At 29.1% G+C, this 22,646-nt stretch overlaps 1 protein-coding gene across 2 annotated transcripts in view; it reads right to left on the bottom strand.

Annotated features, from left to right (window-relative positions):
• Nucleotides 1–22,646, bottom strand: part of LOC145286340 (synaptotagmin-12-like) — a 323,763-nt gene that overhangs the window by 8,620 nt on the left and 292,497 nt on the right. For both annotated transcript variants that reach the window (XM_080135262.1, XM_080135263.1), the window contains 2 exons: nt 21,819–21,939; nt 17,066–17,199 (listed from right to left, as the gene is read on the bottom strand). In XM_080135262.1, the coding sequence (XP_079991388.1) occupies nt 17,066–17,199; nt 21,819–21,939 (255 nt within the window). The remainder of the gene's footprint in view (nt 1–17,065; nt 17,200–21,818; nt 21,940–22,646) is intronic.

The raw sequence follows: 22,646 nt of genomic DNA, 5'->3' as shown, positions 1-22,646 counted from the left end.
ATGAAAGATATTTTCAAAAAAAACGAAACAAATATGAAAGATATTCACAAACAAACAAAACAAATATGAAAGATATTCACAAACAAACAAACAAATATGAAAGATATTCACAAACAAACAAAACAAATATGAAAGATATTCACAAACAAACAAACAAATATGAAAGATATTTACAAACAAAACAAAACAAATATGAACGATATTCACAAACAAACAAACAAATATGAAAGATATTCACAAACAAACAAACAAATATGAAAGATATTTACAAAAAAAACAAAACAAATATGAAAGATATTCACAAAGAAACAAACAAACAAATATGAAAGATATTCACAAACAAACAAACAAATATGAAAGATATTTACAAACAAAACAAAACAAATATGAACGATATTCACAAACAAACAAACAAATATGAAAGATATTTACAAACAAACAAACAAATATGAAAGATATTTACAAACAAACAAACAAATATGAAAGATATTTTCAAACAAAACAAAACAAATATGAAAGATATTCACAAAGAAACAAACAAACAAATATGAAAGATATTCACAAACAAACAAACAAATATAAAAGATATTTACAAACAAAACAAAACAAATATGAACGATATTCACAAACAAACAAACAAATATGCAAGATATTCACAAACAAACGAAACAAATATGAAAGATATTTACAAACAAAACAAAACAAATATGAAAGATATTCACAAACAAACAAACAAATATGAAAGATATTCACAAACAAACAAAACAAATATGAAAGATATTAACAAACAAACAAACAAATATGAAATATATTTTCAAACAAAACAAAACAAATATGAAAGATATTCACAAACAAACAAACAAATATGAAAGATATTTACAAACAAACAAACAAATATGAAAGATATTCACAAACAAAACAAAACAAATATGAAAGATATTCACCAACAAACAAACAAACAAATATGAAAGATATTCACAAACAAACAAACAAATATGAAAGATATTTACAAACAAAACAAAACAAATATGAAAGATATTCACAAACAAACGAACAACTATGAAAGATATTTACAAAAAAACAAACAAATATGAAAGATATTTTCAAACAAAACAAAACAAATATGAAAGATATTCACAAACAAACAAAACAAATATGAAAGATATTCACAAACAGACGAACAAATATGAAAGATATTCACAAACAAACAAAAAAATATAAAAGATATTTACAAACAAAACAAAACAAATATGAAATATATTCACAAACAAACAAACAAATATGAAAGATATTTACAAACAAACAAACAAATATGAAAGATATTTACAAAGAAAACAAATATGAAACATATTTACAAAAAAACCGAACCAATATGAAAAATATTCACAAACAAACAAACAAATATGAAAGATATTCACAAACAAACAAACAAATATGAAAGATATTTACAAAAAAAACAAAACAAATATGAAAGATATTCACAAAAAAAACAAACAAATATGAAAGATATTTACAAACAAACAAACAAATATGAAAGATATTCACAAACAAACAAAACACATATGAAAGATATTTACAAACAAAACAAAACAAATATGAAAGATATTCACAAACAAAGAAACAAATATGAAAGATATTCACAAACAAACAAAACAAATATGAAAGATATTCACAAACAAACAAAACAAATATGAAAGATATTCACAAACAGACAAACAAATATGAAAGATATTCACAAACAAACAAACAAATATGAAAGATATTTACAAACAAACAAACAAATATGAAAGATATTTACAAACAAACAAACAAATATGAAAGATATTTACAAAGAAAACAAATATGAAACATATTTACAAAAAAACAAAACCAATATGAAAAATATTCACAAACAAACAAACAAATATGAAAGATATTCACAAACAAACTAACAAATATGAAAGATATTTACAAACAAAACAAAACAAATATGAAAGATATTCACAAACAAACAAACAAATATGAGAGATATTTACAAACAAACAAACAAATATGAAAGATATTTTCAAACAAAACAAAACAAATATGAAAGATATTCACAAACAAACAAAACAAATATGAAAGATATTCACAAACAGACAAACAAATATCAAAGATATTTACAAACAAAACAAAACAAATATGAAAGATATTCACAAACAAACAAACAAATATGGAAGATATTTACAAACAAACAAACAAATATGAAAGATATTCACAAACAAACAAAACAAATATGAAAGATATTCACAAACAAAAAAACAAATATGAAAGATATTCACAAACAAACAAACAAATATGAAAGATATTTACAAACAAAACAAAACAAATATGAAAGATATTCACAAACAAACAAACAAATATGAAAGATATTTACAAACAAACAAATATGAAAGATATTCACAAACAAAACAAAACAAATATGAAAGATATTCACAAACAAACAAACAAATATGAAAGATATTCACAAACAAACAAACAAATATGAAAGATATTTACAAACAAAACAAAACAAATATGAAAGATATTCACAAACAAACAAATATGAAAGATATTTACAAACAAACAAACAAATATGAAAGATATTTTCAAACAAAACAAAACAAATATGAAAGATATTCACAAACAAACGAAACAAATATGAAAGATATTTACAAACAAACAAACAAATATGAAAGATATTTACAAACAAACAAAACAAATATGAAAGATATTCACAAACAAACAAACAAATATGAAAGATATTTACAAACAAACAAACAAATATGAAAGATATTTTCAAACAAAACAAAACAAATATGAAAGATATTTACAAACAAACAAAACAAATATGAAAGATATTCACAAACAAACAAATAAATATGAAAGATATTCACAAACAAACAAAACAAATATGAAAGATATTCACAAACAAACAAACAAATATGAAAGATATTTAAAAACAAAACAAAACAAATATGAAGGATATTCACAAACAAACAAACAAATATGAAAGATATTTACAAACAAACAAACAAATATGAAAAATATTAACAAACAAAACAAAAAAAATATGAAAGATATTCACAAACAAACAAATATGAAAGATATTCACAAACAAACAAACAAATATGAAAGATATTTACAAACGAAACAAAACAAATATGAAAGATATTGACAAACAAACAAACAAACAAATATGAAAGATATTTTCAAACAAAACAAATATGAAAGATATTCACAAACAAACAAAACAAATATGAAAGATATTCACAAACAAACAAACAAATATGAAAGATATTTACGAACAAAACAAAACAAATATGAAAGATATTCACAAACAAACAAACAAATATGAAAGATATTTACAAACAAACAAAAACATATGAAAGATATTCACAAACAAAACAAAACAAATATGAAAGATATTCACAAACAAACAAAACAAATATGAAAGATATTTACAAACAAACAAACAAATATGAAAGACATTTTCAAACAAAACAAAACAAATATGAGAGATATTCACAAACAAACAAAACAAATATGAAAGATATTCACAAACTAACAAACAAATATGAAAGATATTCACAAACAAAACAAAACAAATATGAAATATATTCACAAACAAACAAAACAAATATGAAAGATATTCACAAAAAACAAAACAAATATGAAAGATATTCACAAACAAACAAACAAATATGAAAGATATTTACAAACAAACAAAAACATATGAAAGATATTCACAAACAAACAAACAAATATGAAAGATATTTACAAACAAAACAAAACAAATATGAAAGATATTCACAAACAAACAAACAAATATGAAAGATATTCACAAACAAACAAACAAACAAATATGAAAGATATTTAAAAAAAAAACGAAACAAATATGAAAGATATTCACAAACAAACAAAACAAATATGAAAGATATTCACAAACAAACAAACAAATATGAAAGATATTCACAAACAAACAAAACAAATATGAAAGATATTCACAAACAAACAAACAAATATGAAAGATATTTACAAACAAAACAAAACAAATATGAACGATATTCACAAACAAACAAACAAATATGAAAGATATTCACAAACAAACAAACAAATATGAAAGATATTTACAAACAAAACAAAACAAATATGAAAGATATTCACAAAGAAACAAACAAACAAATATGAAAGATATTTTCAAACAAAACAAAACAAATATGAAAGATATTCACAAACAAACAAAACAAATATGAAAGATATTCACAAACAAACAAACAAATATGAAATATATTTTCAAACAAAACAAAACAAATATGAAAGATATTCACAAACAAACAAACAAATATGAAAGATATTTACAAACAAACAAACAAATATGAAAGATATTCACAAACAAAACAAAACAAATATGAAAGATATTCACAAACAAACAAACAAACAAATATGAAAGATATTCACAAACAAACAAACAAATATGAAAGATATTTACAAACAAAACAAAACAAATATGAAAGATATTCACAAACAAACGAACAACTATGAAAGATATTTACAAAAAAACAAACAAATATGAAAGATATTTTCAAACAAAACAAAACAAATATGAAAGATATTCACAAACAAACAAAACAAATATGAAAGATATTCACAAACAGACGAACAAATATGAAAGATATTCACAAACAAACAAACAAATATGAAAGATATTTACAAACAAACAAACTAATATGAAAGATATTTACAAAGAAAACAAATATGAAACATATTTACAAAAAAACCCAACCAATATGAAAAATATTCACAAACAAACAAACAAATATGAAAGATATTCACAAACAAACAAACAAATATGAAAGATATTTACAAAAAAAACAAAACAAATATGAAAGATATTCACAAAAAAAACAAACAAATATGAAAGATATTTACAAACAAACAAACAAATATGAAAGATATTCACAAACAAACAAAACACATATGAAAGATATTTACAAACAAAACAAAACAAATATGAAAGATATTCACAAACAAAGAAACAAATATGAAAGATATTCACAAACAAACAAAACAAATATGAAAGATATTCACAAACAAACAAAACAAATATGAAAGATATTCACAAACAGACAAACAAATATGAAAGATATTCACAAACAAACAAACAAATATGAAAGATATTTACAAACAAAACAAAACAAATATGAAAGATATTCACAAACAAACAAACAAATATGAAAGATATTTACAAACAAACAAACAAATATGAAAGATATTTACAAAGAAAACAAATATGAAACATATTTACAAAAAAACAAAACCAATATGAAAAATATTCACAAACAAACAAACAAATATGAAAGATATTCACAAACAAACTAACAAATATGAAAGATATTTACAAACAAAACAAAACAAATATGAAAGATATTCACAAACAAACAAACAAATATGAGAGATATTTACAAACAAACAAACAAATATGAAAGATATTTTCAAACAAAACAAAACAAATATGAAAGATATTCACAAACAAACAAAACAAATATGAAAGATATTCACAAACAGACAAACAAATATCAAAGATATTTACAAACAAAACAAAACAAATATGAAAGATATTCACAAACAAACAAACAAATATGGAAGATATTTACAAACAAACAAACAAATATTAAAGATATTCACAAACAAACAAAACAAATATGAAAGATATTTACAAACAAAACAAAACAAATATGAAAGATATTCACAAACAAACAAACAAATATGAAAGATATTCACAAACAAACAAAACAAATATGAAAGATATTCACAAACAAACAAACAAATATGAAAGATATTTACAAACAAAACAAAACAAATATGAAAGATATTCACAAACAAACAAACAAATATGAAAGATATTTACAAACAAACAAATATGAAAGATATTCACAAACAAAACAAAACAAATATGAAAGATATTCACAAACAAACAAACAAATATGAAAGATATTCACAAACAAACAAACAAATATGAAAGATATTTACAAACAAAACAAAACAAATATGAAAGATATTCACAAACAAACAAATATGAAAGATATTTACAAACAAACAAACAAATATGAAAGATATTTTCAAACAAAACAAAACAAATATGAAAGATATTCACAAACAAACAAAACAAATATGAAAGATATTTACAAACAAACAAACAAATATGAAAGATATTTACAAACAAACAAACAAATATGAAAGATATTCACAAACAAACAAACAAATATGAAAGATATTTACAAACAAGCAAACAAATATGAAAGATATTCACAAACAAAACAAAACAAATATGAAAGATATTCACAAACGAACAAACAAATATGAAAGATATTTACAAACAAACAAACAAATATGTAAGATATTTACAAACAAACAAAACAAATATGAAAGATATTCACAAACAAACAAACAAATATGAAAGATATTTACAAACAAAACAAAACAAATATGAAAGATATTCACAAAGAAACAAACAAACAAATATGAAAGATATTTTCAAACAAAACAAAACAAATATGAAAGATATTCACAAACAAACAAAACAAATATGAAAGATATTCACAAACAAACAAACAAATATGAAAGATATTTACAAACAAAACAAAACAAATATGAAAGATATTCACAACCAAACAAACAAATATGAAAGATATTTACAAACAAACAAACAAATATGTAAGATATATATTTTTATAGCATATCACACTTTGCACCTCAAATCTTTTCCACACGTAAGACTTTGATAGCGTGAGTGTTTTAAACATTGCATTTGCATGGGTGGTTCCTATTTAGAGAAATACTAATAAGTGTTCCAACTTTCGTTACTCTATTGCCATAGATATATATATATATGGTCACCACCACCACCCAAAAAAAGCTAAATGGAAGCCATCTAGAACATATTCTGTAGAACGGAAAAAAAAGGACAAAAACCCTAGTGTTTGGATGTGATGTTTTGAATATAATAAACTAGTTATAACCAAAGTTTGATTTCATTTGGATAAAACACTAAGAAACGGGGCATAATTATTGTTAGGGCCATTTGTTTGGGGGGGGTCCCCCTGTATGTATGTATATATATATATATATATATATATATAGTGTTATGAAAATATATATGGCAATTAAGCTAGACAGAATGTTCCATGTTTCATTCTCGTGAAAATTCCTCAGGCTTATGTGTAGCTTAATTGCAATATACAAAAAAGCCTATCCTGCCTTGACAGAGTACAAAATAGACTTCGTGGCTTAGTGGGGGATGCCCTTTTCTCTACCCTGCAACCTCTCTCCCACAGAAGAGACGTTGCGAGCCTATCCTTTTTATCGTTATTTCCATGGCAAGTGCTCGTCTGAACTCCAATCTCTGGTACCTCCTCGCCAATCTTTCACGAAAAACACCCGTCTAGCTGAATCCACTGTGAAAAATTTCCCTCACTCTATATCTGTGCCTAAATCAAAATGCGGATTCCATGAACAAAGCTTCTTTCTTAGAACTGCACGCCTGTGGAACTCTGTTCCGTCTGTCTGTTTCCCTCCGGACTACAACTTGGATGTCTTCAAGCCCAATGTTAACAAATTCCTAATGAACCGCCCTCTTAAGTAAACACGTTATCAAATCTCCACACTAACGTAATGTACTTGCAATAACCCTTATCCCTGAGTGGCTTCCGGGCCTTCATAAGTGGTGATCACTGTGTAAAAAAAAAAAATAAAATAAAATATTTTCATAACTTACTACCTAGCTCCACTTATGTATTGAGCACTGTTGAAGTAAATACTGAAAAATTTATGCATAAAATTATATCTTAATATATATATAAAGCAATGATGAGCCGGCCAATACGAGATGAGTGACTATTTGGGATTTCCAGGTGCTGGATGAGCTCTCCGCTTATCTCGGCATTGTTTCCAGTTGTCCCGAACTTGTCTTTGCCACTGGACTGATTCAGGAGAAGTGTGGTTGACGATTGTGCAACCCTTGCTACACACACAACTGCCCCTACAGTGGTTATCCTTTGTCTTTCGAGACTGAATGGAGGCGTCGATATATATATATATATATATATATATATATATATATATATATATATATATATGTTAATTTAGTATCCAACCAAATGGCTACATATAGGCATACATGTTTCGGCGAAAACCCGGCAAGGGAATCGCTTCGTCAGGCCAAAGACATCTCTTGCTGTTTCAACTCAAAAATTTCCAATTTATAACTAGTACTACATCGTATTTACGTGTAAAGGGGGAGACAGGATCTAAAAAGAAAGTATATACATTAAAATGTGATCGTCCATTATGTCAATTTTAATTTATTAATTATTTTATTTTATTTTATTTATAGTGCGTAATGAGTTTCAAGTAGAGTTTCAATGTTATTAGTAAATTCCTCGTTCAGTAGGTAAGTTGTGTAGAATAGGAACCCTAGATTAAAAAAAAAAATTACGTATAAAATAAATGGTTAACGTGTAAATAAATTAGTATCCGTATAATATTACTTTTGTAAATTCTAACGTTACAAAGATTACGTGTAAAATAGGCGATTAAAATATAAAAATAAAATAAATCAAATAAATTAGGCTCGATGAGGTGACCATTAAAACCTACGTTAAACGATTATGAAAAGTATACTAATGGTAAGATAACTACATTACAATTAAAGATAAATAAAAAATAAGAAATAAATATCTTTAGTTAAAAATTTAACCTATTAGGTATAGGGTATGGTTATTTGATGGTAAAATACAAATATTTAAAATAATTAACGTTTAGAATGGTTTCATGTATAGAAAAAAATTAATTATGAGAAAGGGCGGGGGGAACTGGAAAAAAAAACTATGAAAATATTATTTACAAACTTAGGCGTTTTATAATTTTTTTAAGCGTATGTATCTGAAAATGCTTGCAGGAGATTGCCGATTCTTGTTTTATATTTAAAAGTTTGTCACGGTCTTTAAAATTAGTAATCTCCATTTTCTCACGCATGTATCTGAAAATGCTTGCAGGAGATTGCCGATTCTTGTTTTATATTTAAAAGTTTGTCACGGTCTTTAAAATTAGTAATCTCCATTTTCTCACGCATGTATCTGAAAATGCTTGCAGGAGATTGCCGATTCTTGTTTTATATTTAAAAGTTTGTCACGGTCTTTAAAATTAGTAATCTCCATTTTCTCACGCATGTATCTGAAAATGCTTGCAGGAGATTGCCGATTCTTGTTTTATATTTAAAAGTTTGAGATATATGTAGCCATTTGGTTGGATACTAAATTAACTTATTTTGGCTCTGTCTAAACATTGAGCACTCTTTTGGTAGGCACACTTAATAATTACTACCAATACTATATATATATATATATATATATATATATATATATATATATATTTACACAGTGATCACCACTTATCAAGTACGTTAGTGTGGAGATTTGATGAAGTGTTTACTTAAGGGGGTGGTTCATTAGGAATTTCTTAACGTTGGACTTGAAGATATCCAAGTTGTAGTCCGGTGGGAAGCAGGCAGACGGATAATGTCTTGATTTTGTGAAAACAATATATATATATATATATATATATATATATATATATATATATATATATATATATAAATGCTCAATTATGAAATATGATAATTTTGTAGCTTACAGCTTAAGTCATCTCATTTTGACTCAAAATTTATTGGCATATGAACGATTACCGAATTTTCAATTATATAAACCCAGTAAAATTCAGAATAATATAAATAAGACTATATATATATATATATATATATATATATATATATATATATATATATATATATATATATATATATATAAAATAAAAATTACAATTAAATTTACCAAAATGATCCAAGATGGTAAAATTAAAGTAAATTATAAATATTAAAGAATTAATATTTATAAAGTTATCTCAGCCGGATGTAAAAGCTCGATAAAACCAAATAGGAAATAGAGCTTATAATAAGAACAAGTAGTTAATAAAACATGTTAAAAAACACTTTGAAAAAGAGTTAAAAACATATTTAATCTGAAAAGGAAACATTAGATAAGTGGATAGTCCTTAATCTGCGGAGTTCCGAAGAAATACTTTCCTTCTCATCAGAGGAATTAGCAAAATGCGGGATCGGATTTTGCATGCAAAAGTATTTGATGAAACAACAAGTAAGTCAAAGATCTTACTTGATAACAAAAAAGTGAAGCGGAGGGAATATGGTGAAGAAACTGGTGATTACACATGAATGGATAGTCTGGTGGAAGATAAATAATCCAGTGACGGTAAAATCCAAATATATAACTTCAAGAAAGTAGTTAACTGTTAAGTTCTGAGATATTGTGTTGAACAAAGATGGCGGCGTAGTTCAGATCAGTAACCAAGATGGCGGCCAAGAATCAAATGCGGTCCGTGGTGTAGTTAACGGCGAACTGATTGAATCCAAAATTCGACAATTTTTATAATAATTTTGAAACGTTTTCATTGGTTGTTTAGCACAGCCGTTGGTTATAAAAACGATGGGCGAATCCATTCGTCTCATACCCCCATCAGAAGACGACAACGTTTTACAGAAGATAGAAATAAAGATGAAGTAAAGACAAACTTAAAGGTCAGCATTAAAAATAAACATTAAAGATAATATTACCAATAGTTGTGGTAGAAGCAAATTCAAAATTAATGTTAATAGTGATAATGGTAGCGGTTATGGTAGCAATGATGGGGATAATAATGGGGATAATAATAATAACAACAATTATAATGATGATTATAATAATAATAATGATAGAAACAATAATAATAAGAATATTAATCGCATTAAAAACAGTGCAGTAATGATAATGATAATAATAAAGATAGTCGTAACAATACTTCTACTACTACCTCTAACATCATCACCACTACTACCAATAATGATAAAGAAAATACTGTTAATAGTAATTGTTACGGGTGCGTAAAAGAAATGGATACAGACAAGTGGGGGGTCAGAGTAGCAGGAAAAGGGGTTGAGGAGTGAGAAATAAGTTTTTCCGTACAAAATAAAGAATATATATATATATATATATATATATATATATATATATATATATATATATATATATATATATATATATATATATATATATAAACTGACACACACACTTGGTTTAAATTAAATTAAAGATTGCAGCACTGGGAATGGTAGTTTCAAGAGTCCACCTTAAAACTTTAAATTTCTTGAAGTTCAATTATAAAGGCCATCAAATTTAAGTTTATATGAACAAGTTAGACCTAGAAAATTGAATACATACTTTCTCGTTTATGAACACGAGTGATAGGTCCATCGAATCGGCGTGACTAATTACTGTAATAGTTCTAATCTCCAAGAGATACAAGAAGCATAGTTTATAGCTGTCCTTTAAGCTCCATATTTTTCCAAATATTTTGTTTAGGGTGGTCTTTCATAGATGTGTTGGTGAAATCTTATTTCTCCCAATTTGGATGGCAAAGAAACTGTATTTTTTCAACAGAGACTCTTGTGATGGAAATTACCCGAAACTGGACTGGTTCAACTGTTTTCAAATCTAAGTTATATTATCAGTAGGAAGTAGCATTTAGAAGGAAAATGGAGAATACACGTGTTTGCTTGTAAGCTGTTGGGAACGCGCTTAGCTGGTAGTCGGAGGGGGTAGGATGGGGATGAGGAAATGTCTGTATGGGTGACGGGGGGAGCTTTTCTATATACTTCTACCACAACTATTGGTAATATTATCTTTAATGTTTATTTTTAATGCTTACCTTTAATTTTGTCTTTACTTCATCTTTATTTTTATCTTCAATTTTACTTCTATTTTATTTTCAGCTTTATTATTACTACTATTATTATAATTTTCATTACTATTATCTTTCGTACTATTATAATAAACCTACTATTATTTGGTATATTTTTACCACTCTCATAAGTAGTAATGGTTTTCTTACTCCTCCACTTTGACATCAAAAGGTATACTTAACCTTTTGCATCAAGTTATACGCACTCATAGTCATTGCCACCCTAATCTCCGACCGCCCCCTCGTGATCATACTCCCTATATTATAACAGTAGAAACCTATATATATATATATATATTGCCGCATATTACTTTTCAGTTTTAAACACCCCCCCCAAATTAGAAGCGAATTTATAGCCGCCATTTGCCGTTTCGGCGGCACTAATCAAAATCAAAATTACCCACTCCATAGAAAATATACACCCCACAAACCGTTAAAATAAATTACCGCGCAGCAACAATACACCCGCTATTTAACCATAATACATATACTCCTGAATCTCAATACTATGTTAAAGACCATATATAATCTTATATATCATACTATATATAATAAGCTTCTCCTTATTTATTTAGAATTCAATAAAGCTTCCCCCAACATTCTATAATTCCTCTTAATCTCTTTCGTTCCCAATGAACTTTACACTAGATGCCGCATCTTCCCCATGCTACCTAGCACCTTCTCTACTCTTCTGATGAGAAGCATTAGGCTTCGAAATGCCCTGGCATAAAGAGTCCCTACCTCTGCTCGATTTTTTTACACAAAGAGCATTGCTTATACGTTAATGGTAATTGGTGTATCACTTCTCAATATGCTCAACTCAAGATAAGGAGCATTATAGTAAACCACATACAGTACTGTTTCACTGTTTCACAGCTCATCAGTGCGGCTAGACAGGCAACTACCTCAAGCCAGGATTGAAACCCGACCGTTTGTACAACAGGCAAGGCTATATATATATATATATATATATATATATATATATATATAGGAAAAAACTTCATCACTCTTGAACTGAATATCAACACACAAAAACATGAAATGCAAGGCACACTCGCATGCACATCCATATACATATACACACACACACACACATAAATCAGAACCGACACATTAAAACACACGTGCGCGCATACAACCACACACAGACATAACACCCCTATCTTTAATACAATACACTTAACAATACCAACCCTACTTAACCTCGAAACCAACAACACTAGGAAACACCTAGAACCATAGTATAATATCTGTTCCAACACCTCGCTCCCCCCTCAGTCAGTGGAGGAGAAATCTCTCATAACTGAGACAACTATCATTCCTTTCTATCATCCCCCTCCCATACCTATACCCCTCCAATTGGCCCCTTCCCTCTGGGGAACGAGATCTTCCCCACACTAGGAACCGATCCTGAGTCTGGCTATACCCACATGGGGAGACAAATAAATAGAAACAAAACATCCCCTATACATATTTTTAAATACACCCCTCTATCTAAACAAACATAATATAAAGAATACCCGAAAAGACTGAAACGAAAAATCACAATACTAAAATCTAAGAATCCAAAAAATAAATATCAAAATAGAATGAAAGCACCCCTACCCTTTTTCAGAAGAGCTGGTTCTTCCCCCGCTCCTTACACATACACATTAGTAACGACCTTGGATCACAGCCACCTTCCTAGGGAAGCAAATAACCTCATAATGCTATAAAACAGTACACACATTCTCAAACCAATAAAGAAAACACACACACACGCACATACACACACACACACACACACACACACATCCTACCCTAAAGGAAAAAGAAAAAACATAAGCAGAAAGAGAGAGAGAGAAACACAACACAGGAGTGACCACAGCCGAGGCCTCCGAGATATAATATATCTCGACGGCCTCACTACAGCCCAATAAAAGAGCAATAAAAATTGAACATTCCAATGAATAGTAGACACTTACATGTCTCCACCCCTTGGAAACACCTCAAATGAACTACGAAAATGCTATTTTTACATCTCCAACACATTTTGAAAATAATTTCTGAAGAGGACGCTTCACAGAACGTCTGAAACGCTTTAAAAACGATTTCAATGATTTAAAAAACATTATTACAATGATCTAAACATAATTCTCAATGAAAAACCAAGACACACAATAATAAAATAATGTTAAAACATACACATTGTTGGTGACTACCCCCTTATTTAAATATACATCTTTCTTTTGTTGGAATTCCTTAACCCATTTTATAAAATATATATATATATATATTATAATTTTATGCAGGGTACAAAATTTAATTATTGCAATCATGATAGGAAGGCCCGTTTTGATGATTTTGTTCCTGATTAAAAGTGGGAAATGGGAGAAGAAAAAAAACCCAAAAAACAATTTAATGGTGAAACCAGTTGACCGGATTCGCCTTCACTTTTCATAAGCTGGATCGAGGGATATACTTTTTTTTTTTTTTTTTCCTTACCTACCCACAGACGTTCTTATTAATACATCCGAGTATTCTGTAGCTGAACATTTGCTTAAAAATCCGGCATGTGCCACGAACTTTAGCACTGACTCATTCTCTATTCTGAGTCATGCTCATTCGACCTGAAGATCTTGGAGAATATTTACGTTCGCTTGAAGAAGCCTTCTCTCTGCAAGTAGAGGGAATGTCTCTTAGGTTTGAACGTGGTAAGGCTCTAGGTGATATCATACGTTTCGTCATATTAGACATATAGTGTATCCCGTTTTTTTTATTTTTGTTTTTTCTAATACACTATATCGCTATTTGTATTTTAAACGTCTCGCATTTCACTCGATTTTGTTAATAAAATTTAAAATGAAAGTTAAAAAAAAAGCAAATCCCTCGATCCAGATTATGAAGAGTGAAGGCGAAACTGGTCAGCTGGCTTCCACCATTAATTGGGGGGTTTTGTTGTTGTTGTTGTTGTTGTTGTTGTTATTGTTGTTGTTGTTTTTCTCATTTCCCACTTTTAATCATGAACAAAATTATCAAAACGGGCCTTCCTATCATGATTACAATAATATATCTATGGAAATAGAGAGGGTGAGAGAGAGAGAGAGAGAGAGAGAGAGAGAGAATAAATTTAAATGATAAGGAGTAAAGTTACAAGGAAACTTTATTACATTATCAGGTCAATAAGGATTATAGAAAAAGGAAATGGGGAAGAAACCTCTTTAGACCATGGCATTTCGAAGCTAAATGTTTCTCATCAGAAGAGGAGAAAAGGGCGGCATTGTACAAAAGTGAGAATAAAAAGAGAACACAGATATAAAAAGATCTCGAGGATAAATGAAAAAAAATTATGGGATACTATAAAGAAGAAACCATGAGATGAGTATTCAAAAACTCAAAGAATAAGTAAGGAATTACGAGTAATCAGGAACCAAAACTAAGGAAGAAAAAATTTAATTTATAGAAGATAAACAAATAAATGTAAAGAAACAATAAAAAAGGGCAAAAAATAAAAAAATTAAAAAAAACTGAAAAAATGAATAAAGAAAAAACAAGAAAATTTAAGAGTAAACTAGCTCAAGTTTTTGCAAGGTTTATTTTATATATATATATATGTGTGTGTGTGTGTGTGTGTGTGTGTGTGTGTGTGTGTGTGTGTGTGTGTGTGTATGTGTGTGTGCGTATGTATGTGTGTGTATGTGTGTGTATGTGTGTATGTGTGTGTGTATATGTGTGTATATGTGTGTATGTGTGTGTATGTGTGTGTATATGTGTGTATGTGTGTGTGTATGTGTGTGTGTATATGTGTGTATGTGTGTGTATATGTGTGTGTATGTGTGTATGTGTGTGTGTATGTGTGTGTCTGTATGTGTGTATGTGTGTGTATGTGTGTATGTGTGTGTGTATGTGTGTGTGTATGTGTGTATGTGTGTGTATGTGTGTATGTGTGTGTGTGTGCATCTCCTACAGAAAGAAAGACTAGAAAATTTACATATAAATCTAAAAGTGTATTCTTATGTAAAATTGTCCAGAGAAGACAATGGAACTAGACGCAAATCGCTGAGAGAGATATGAGGGTATAGCTCTCCTTAAAACCTCAAATTTTACCATATTTTGCTGAAATTTAAATCAAACGTACAAATTTTCCAGGAAAGATAAAGGTAATGGTCCCGAATCTGTATGTGCCTCTCAATGTGTTCTCTCTCTCTCTAAGGGAGTTAGAGGAACAGAATCTCTAAAACCTGAAATACATATACTCGATTTTAATAAAATTCGAATTATATAATTTAGATAGTTTTCCAAAATTTCAGTTCTTCTGACTATATAAGGCGGTGAAAAGCATGGGATCATGAAAAAGTTAAATCTCAAACAAAAATTATTTGAATGTGAAATAAAACACTTTGAATGGATGTCGTAAAAACATAAGATATTTTATAATTAATTATTTATGTAAAATTCTTGACATTTCCATTAAATTTCGGATCTAGTTTTCTACATTTTAATACATTTCATAGAAATTTTCTAATCCAGACATGCATTAGTTTTATAAATGGTTTTGCTTTGACTAAACCAGATCACAATAGGCAACTCTCATTCCCTGATCTTCAGCATTTTTTTCAGACAAAACATACCTGACTTTATAGATGCAATAAAGAATTCATGGATATTTAACTTGTAAAAGTGTATAGTAACGGTGCAAAGACATGGAGGAATTAGTGGCCACGATTTGAATGCACCCGTTGTAAGGATACATTAGTGCATGAACCTAGAACCATTTGAATACAATGCAACCATGACTGTGTAAATTAAGGCACTGTCTGGCGTACAAAATGGCGGAATGAAAGGGGACACATTTTTTTGCTTTGAAATTAGTTTTGTTTTGGACGTCACATTATTTGTGCATATTTCGGGCTGTTGTTGATTTTTTGCTGTTCGTGGAAAAAAGAAGAAGTACTGTTGCTGCTAATACTTTGTTGTGAGATGAAAATAATCTGGCACGAGTGTGTGTTCTTTCACCTAAATAATTTACATGATTGAAATACGAATTAATTTCTTAAATATATCTTTTACGGTGAAAGTATTTTTTTTTCCATATGGTCAGACGATTAAAGAAAGGACAATTCTGATAAATTAATGTCATCAGCCATGTTTAATTGTTTGGCTTCATCAGAAATTTACTCCATATATAACTATGTCGATAAAAAGGAAAAGATATTGAAATAAAGAGGCAATATCTTACTGTGAGTGCCGATGCTGGAACCGAGAAGATCATTGCTTCGTTAAAAATCGGGTTCCGTTCACCTCGTTTCACTGTCGTTCTTTTCTTGTTGACTTTCTTTCCATTTTGTAGCAAATAAATCTTCACAAACGGATCTGAAAAAAGAAAGACAGAACATCAAACTGTTAACGCGATCTTATTGAAGTTTTAGCTATCCACATTTTTATTAAAATAAACGTCTATGTGACCAACTACATCCAGTCGCTTCCGTGATTAAAAGTTCTAATTTAATGCACTAAATTCATTATTCGATTTTACTAAATTCATTATTCGATTTGCTTAGATTTAAAACTATGGGGAGATAATTCAGATTCTACCTTATTATTATAAGATTGCAAACAAGATTAGGTTAAGTTTAATCTGAAATTTATCAATAATTGGAATAAATCATTTAGATAATCAGAAAATAAATAATCTATAGGAATAAATTATATATAGTATCCTTTCTGTAGCTTTTTTTCATATTCAACCCCAAAAAGGCAAACTGCCACTGAGAAACTGTGATCCTTGCTGTCTCAAATTAAAACATGCACTTCCTTATCATTGAAGCTTTACACATTGAATCAAACAAACCCAGCATCGACCAAATTCGATATGAAAGGAAGAGGATAAAAGTAAAATAATTTCGAAACAGATTTTAATCGATTTCATAAATTTTAATTTTTTAACTAATCCCATGACAAAGACTCAAGCGAGTCAGAAATGTTTGCAGATGAGTTCCTGTTTGCACGCGAGCAAAACGTTAAATCATTGATGCACAAATTTGAAAGGATTGATAAAAAGAAATAATCAGGATAGTCAATTGTGAAATCACACACACACATACACAAACACACACACACACACACACACGCACGCGCACACACACACACATATATATATATAATTGTGTAATCACACACACACACACACACACACACACACACACACACACACACACACATATATATATATATATATATATATATATATATATATATATATATATATATATATTAAGTAATGTGATTGATAATTTAAAAATCAAATTATAATTAAATTAAAAATCCGTTTCATAAGAAGGAACAACAACAAAATCAATTATCTGTACGATCGTTTCGGAAAACTATGCTTTTTATTGTGGTATACATCAAGTTATGTATAATAATTACATATAGTTTTTTAATAAGCAAGGTCTCCTCGTCAGCAAATTTTGAAGGGTTTTTATTGAATTTAAAAGACACCATAAATAAATCTAGCATTAAAAGTAAGGCAGATGAATCTTTTAATTTTTCGCTTTTTGAAATCAGGAACTATGGTTAAAATACTCGTTTAGATGTTTGCTATAGCTTTTTATCTTATTGATCACATTGCTTAATATTGAATTAGCTTTAGGACATTTAACTATCGAGCTTATTATATATATAAATTACGACGAGCACTTTCTATTTCCTGTATTTTAATTAAACTAGTAATTTCACTGTTACATTAAAATACACTTAGCTCTATTGTTTTAATCTCCTTTAAATTATATATATATATATATATATATATATATATATATATATATATATATATATATATATATATATATATACTAGTGTTGGAACAATTAACTGGAATCAGTATCAGAATCGGAAAAATTTGTGCCTATTTTCCAATGTCAAAAACGATTCTTTTTATTGTCATTTTTAGGTGATTTCGTTTAAAGTAAAATATTCCGCTGTTGGTAGTAAAATTAAAAATAATAAATATCGATTGATTTTTAAACAATTAGTAAAACTAAAATCTACAGAACATCTCCCACAGGTGTAGTCTCATCTTCATATTCAACGTGTGTTTTACGGTAATCAGGGATAAATAACTATTCTATTATTAAATATTTAGAGATTTATAAAGAATCAGAATCAGGAAAAATATGGGAATCGTCCCATCACTAATATATATATATATATATATATATATATATATATATATATATATATATATATATATTAGTGATGGGACGATTCCCATATTTTTCCTATATATATATATATATATATACTCATGAGCAAAAAAAATGGGCCAAGAGTGAAAGAAGGAAGAAATCGATTTTTCAATATTCTTCCATGAATTTTTGTTAATTTTAACTGAAAATTTATATTTTGCAGATTATTATCATATTATTATTATAGTATATAATAATAAGTGGAAAGATTAATCCTAAAATGTTAAGAACGCATCTTGGCGAGTATATAAAAAACCGAATTGCATGATTAAGGCAGTCCAAAATGACTTACAAGCAGATTTTTTATATTTTAAGAAAAGAAAAAGTGAAGACATCTCTTTCTGTAGTAAAGCGAATTGGTCAAAGGTTCGAAGTGGAATGCTTGGTAAAAGGGAAATCTTGATCTAGTCGCTCTAGAGCATTCACTTTGAAGAACGACCACAGGTTAAATTAACTGTTTTGAAGAATCGAAAGAAAACTTATGTTGACCATAGCAAAGAATTCAAAACAGGGGCTGGAAATTCTCTTTCTAGATATACAATATCTAGACGAATAAAAGGAATGGGATTTTCTTCTACAAGGTGTGCAAAGAAGCCATTTTTATCTAAGAAGAACATCAATGATAGAAAGAGATTTTTCTCGTAATACAGCAAGAAAGATACAGACTGGTTCAGGAATGTTTTCTGGCCAGATGAACCAAGATTTCGTTTTGTTATTGATGTTCCTGATGTTCCCGAATGGTGCAATCGAAGAACTGGAGAAAGATTTTCACCAAGTTGCATAAAAACGACAGTTAAACACGGGAATGGAGAGGTATGGGAAACTTTTATTGGAGCAGGAGTTGAGGAACTTATTAGATGTGAGAAGTCAATCAATGCAAAGGAATACATTCGAATATTAGAAATAGAACTGTTACCAAGTATCCAGAAGCTGGGAATATCTCAGCACATTATTTTTCGATACGATAATGCCCCTGCACACACTGCTAAAGTCACAAAAAAATGGTTTTATGATAATTCAATTAATGTGATATTTTGGCCAGGTCAAAGTCCCGATTTAAACCCAATCGAGAATATTTGGTCCATAATATTTCGTGCATTGGATGGAAGAACTTTTGAGAACAATGACAAACTGTGGGAAGCTGTGCAAAGCGAATGGAATAGCATCTCTTCACAGTGTTCCAATTTGATTGAGAGCATGTCTAAAAGGATTTATCTTTTAAAGAAATCAAAATGGACTGCGATTCCATCCTAAGCATTTATTAAAGTAAATGTCTTGTTCTGTGTTATTAGTCTCATTTAAATTTCCTTGTCCAGTTTTTCTTTGTTCAATATAGCTTTTAGTGCAATAAAATGTATAAAATTTGTTTGGCCCATTTTTTTTTTTTTTTTTTTTTTGCTCACGAGTGTATATATACACACATACATATAACTCATTAGTATTTTTTTACCAAAATTTTAATATATTAAAATTCCAGTAATGTTCATATACCAATAAAATTAAGTCAAAATCAATCGACTCAATTAATTAAGCTTTATAATCATCAGTTTTCATAATTGAACATGCATATAATATTTTCGCAAAAATCAAGACATCAAAATATATAATGAGAACATCTTAATGTATTTGGCCATCTGAAGAGTAGCTGCTTTGGAATATTTTTTAATATTTTTAAATGATATAATATATAAAATTGTTCAAACGGCTAAGAAATAATTGTAATTGGAATTATATATAAGAGAGAATGATAAAATTGTCACTCAAAAGAAAACAACGTTGCAACTTTATTTTAAAACTTTTATTGAAAAAATCAATTTAGATAACTTGATTATGTAGTAGAGCTGACATCTATTCAATGTAGCCGCCTTCAGCCTCAATCACTGCCTCGATACTGGTCCAGAACTGGGAGTGGCAAATACTTTGCAGGCTTGCTTTGGTGTTGTAGGGGGTCATATTGGTGATTTTTAGAAGTTCAGTAGTTCCAGGTGTGAGGAAGAGGGGGAAGTGAGGCAAAGGATACAAACTCGTAGCACTCCTTCTGAAGCCATGGCTGGGTTTCTTTGGACTTGTGTGCTGGCGACGAGTCCTGCTACCACACCCAGGGTTTGCCACCTGACTGCATCAGCTGATCACCACACTCTCCAGGATATCCAGGTAGACTTTGGTGTTGACTTTCAAACTGACTTCGAAGATCTGAGGTGGCATAATGTGGGCCTCACTTGAAACCACACGAATGACCATAACGATGGCTGGAAACTTTGTTTTCATCACCCTGGAGATATCCCTGTTATTCATGGTAATCTAGTGATGCATTTTGAGGGTGTTGGCAATGGTCCTGTTGTCATAACTTGGATTGGTAGAGAGCATGAGTTATACAGCGGCGCATCTTTGATCTCACTCGTTTAACATTGCGTTACTTTCAGACATGATAGAAGGCTTCTATCGCTCTTAGGATTTGTACACAACTGGCCAACTAGTAGATCGTCTGCAACAAAAAAGAAAACCGGTTTTCATCAAATGGAAATGGAATCTTGTCGTCTTTTCTGGGGCGACAATTTTATCGTTCCACCCTGTAGAGATAATCATAGCAATGAATTGATAATGCGTGTATGGTCATTTGAAATGTGCATTCTCCTGTCGTTTCATGAAAATAATTTCGTTATCCAAAACTCAATTTGCTGAAAGATCAAAAAACAATCTCGTAATAAATCAAATGTCAACGTGTTAGAATGAGAAGCAACTGACCTCCTGATTCCTTGTTGTCAACCCACTTTAAGTTTCGCGCCTTCACCACAACAATTGTGAGTCGTTCTGCTGTTGGGAGATAACTCAAAGAGAACATAATGTCGCCGTATTCTGCATGTCTCTGCGAAAGATGAAAATACGATTGTATTGCAAAGAAAATTGTTATGCAATAAATTACTTGCCTCAAAAATCACAGAAAAAAATGACGACGTCCGGTTGATTTTATCCTCAACAGTCGCATGAATTAACATGAATTCTATTCATTTGTATGCAATTCAGACGATCTTGAACTATATAAAAGCAAACCGTTTCCAGAACATGAGAATTCGTTTTGAGGAATGCGAGCTGTGCACATGTGTTCCGTTAAGACGCGATTGTTTATATTATATATAATTTGAAGCTGAGAGAACACATTGAAGTTAAGAGTTACTGCAAATTATGTCAATAGTTAAAAAAGGGAAGCGTTGGCAATTTTTTTTATTTAGAATATTTCGGATCGAGTCATAAGCAATCATATTCTACATCAAAAATTCTATCTTGCTTATTTGATATTCATAAAATGATCGGTTGTTGATAAATTTGTCTCAATTTGGCGTAGAGTTTTGAATAACATTTTTGATTGTCTGTTTCAGCAAAATGATATCTTTATCAATAAATGAACGAATCAAAATTATCCGTTCTTAACAATGGATCTGTTCTTGTGTTATTGTTAATTGCTTTGGTTAAAAATAAGTGCTTATATCCAGACGATATGTAACCTGCAGTTACATACTTCAAAAACAGAGCTGTTAAGCTTGATAGAGTAATATAGGACAAGAGGGAGAGAGT

This window comes from Euprymna scolopes, chromosome 10 (assembly GCF_053919585.1).
Source record: "Euprymna scolopes isolate OS-2025 chromosome 10, ASM5391958v1, whole genome shotgun sequence".
Taxonomy (NCBI): Eukaryota; Metazoa; Mollusca; class Cephalopoda; order Sepiida; family Sepiolidae; genus Euprymna; species Euprymna scolopes.
The sequence above is the reverse complement of the archived record's forward strand: the minus strand, read 5'-3'. Positions and strand labels throughout refer to the sequence as shown.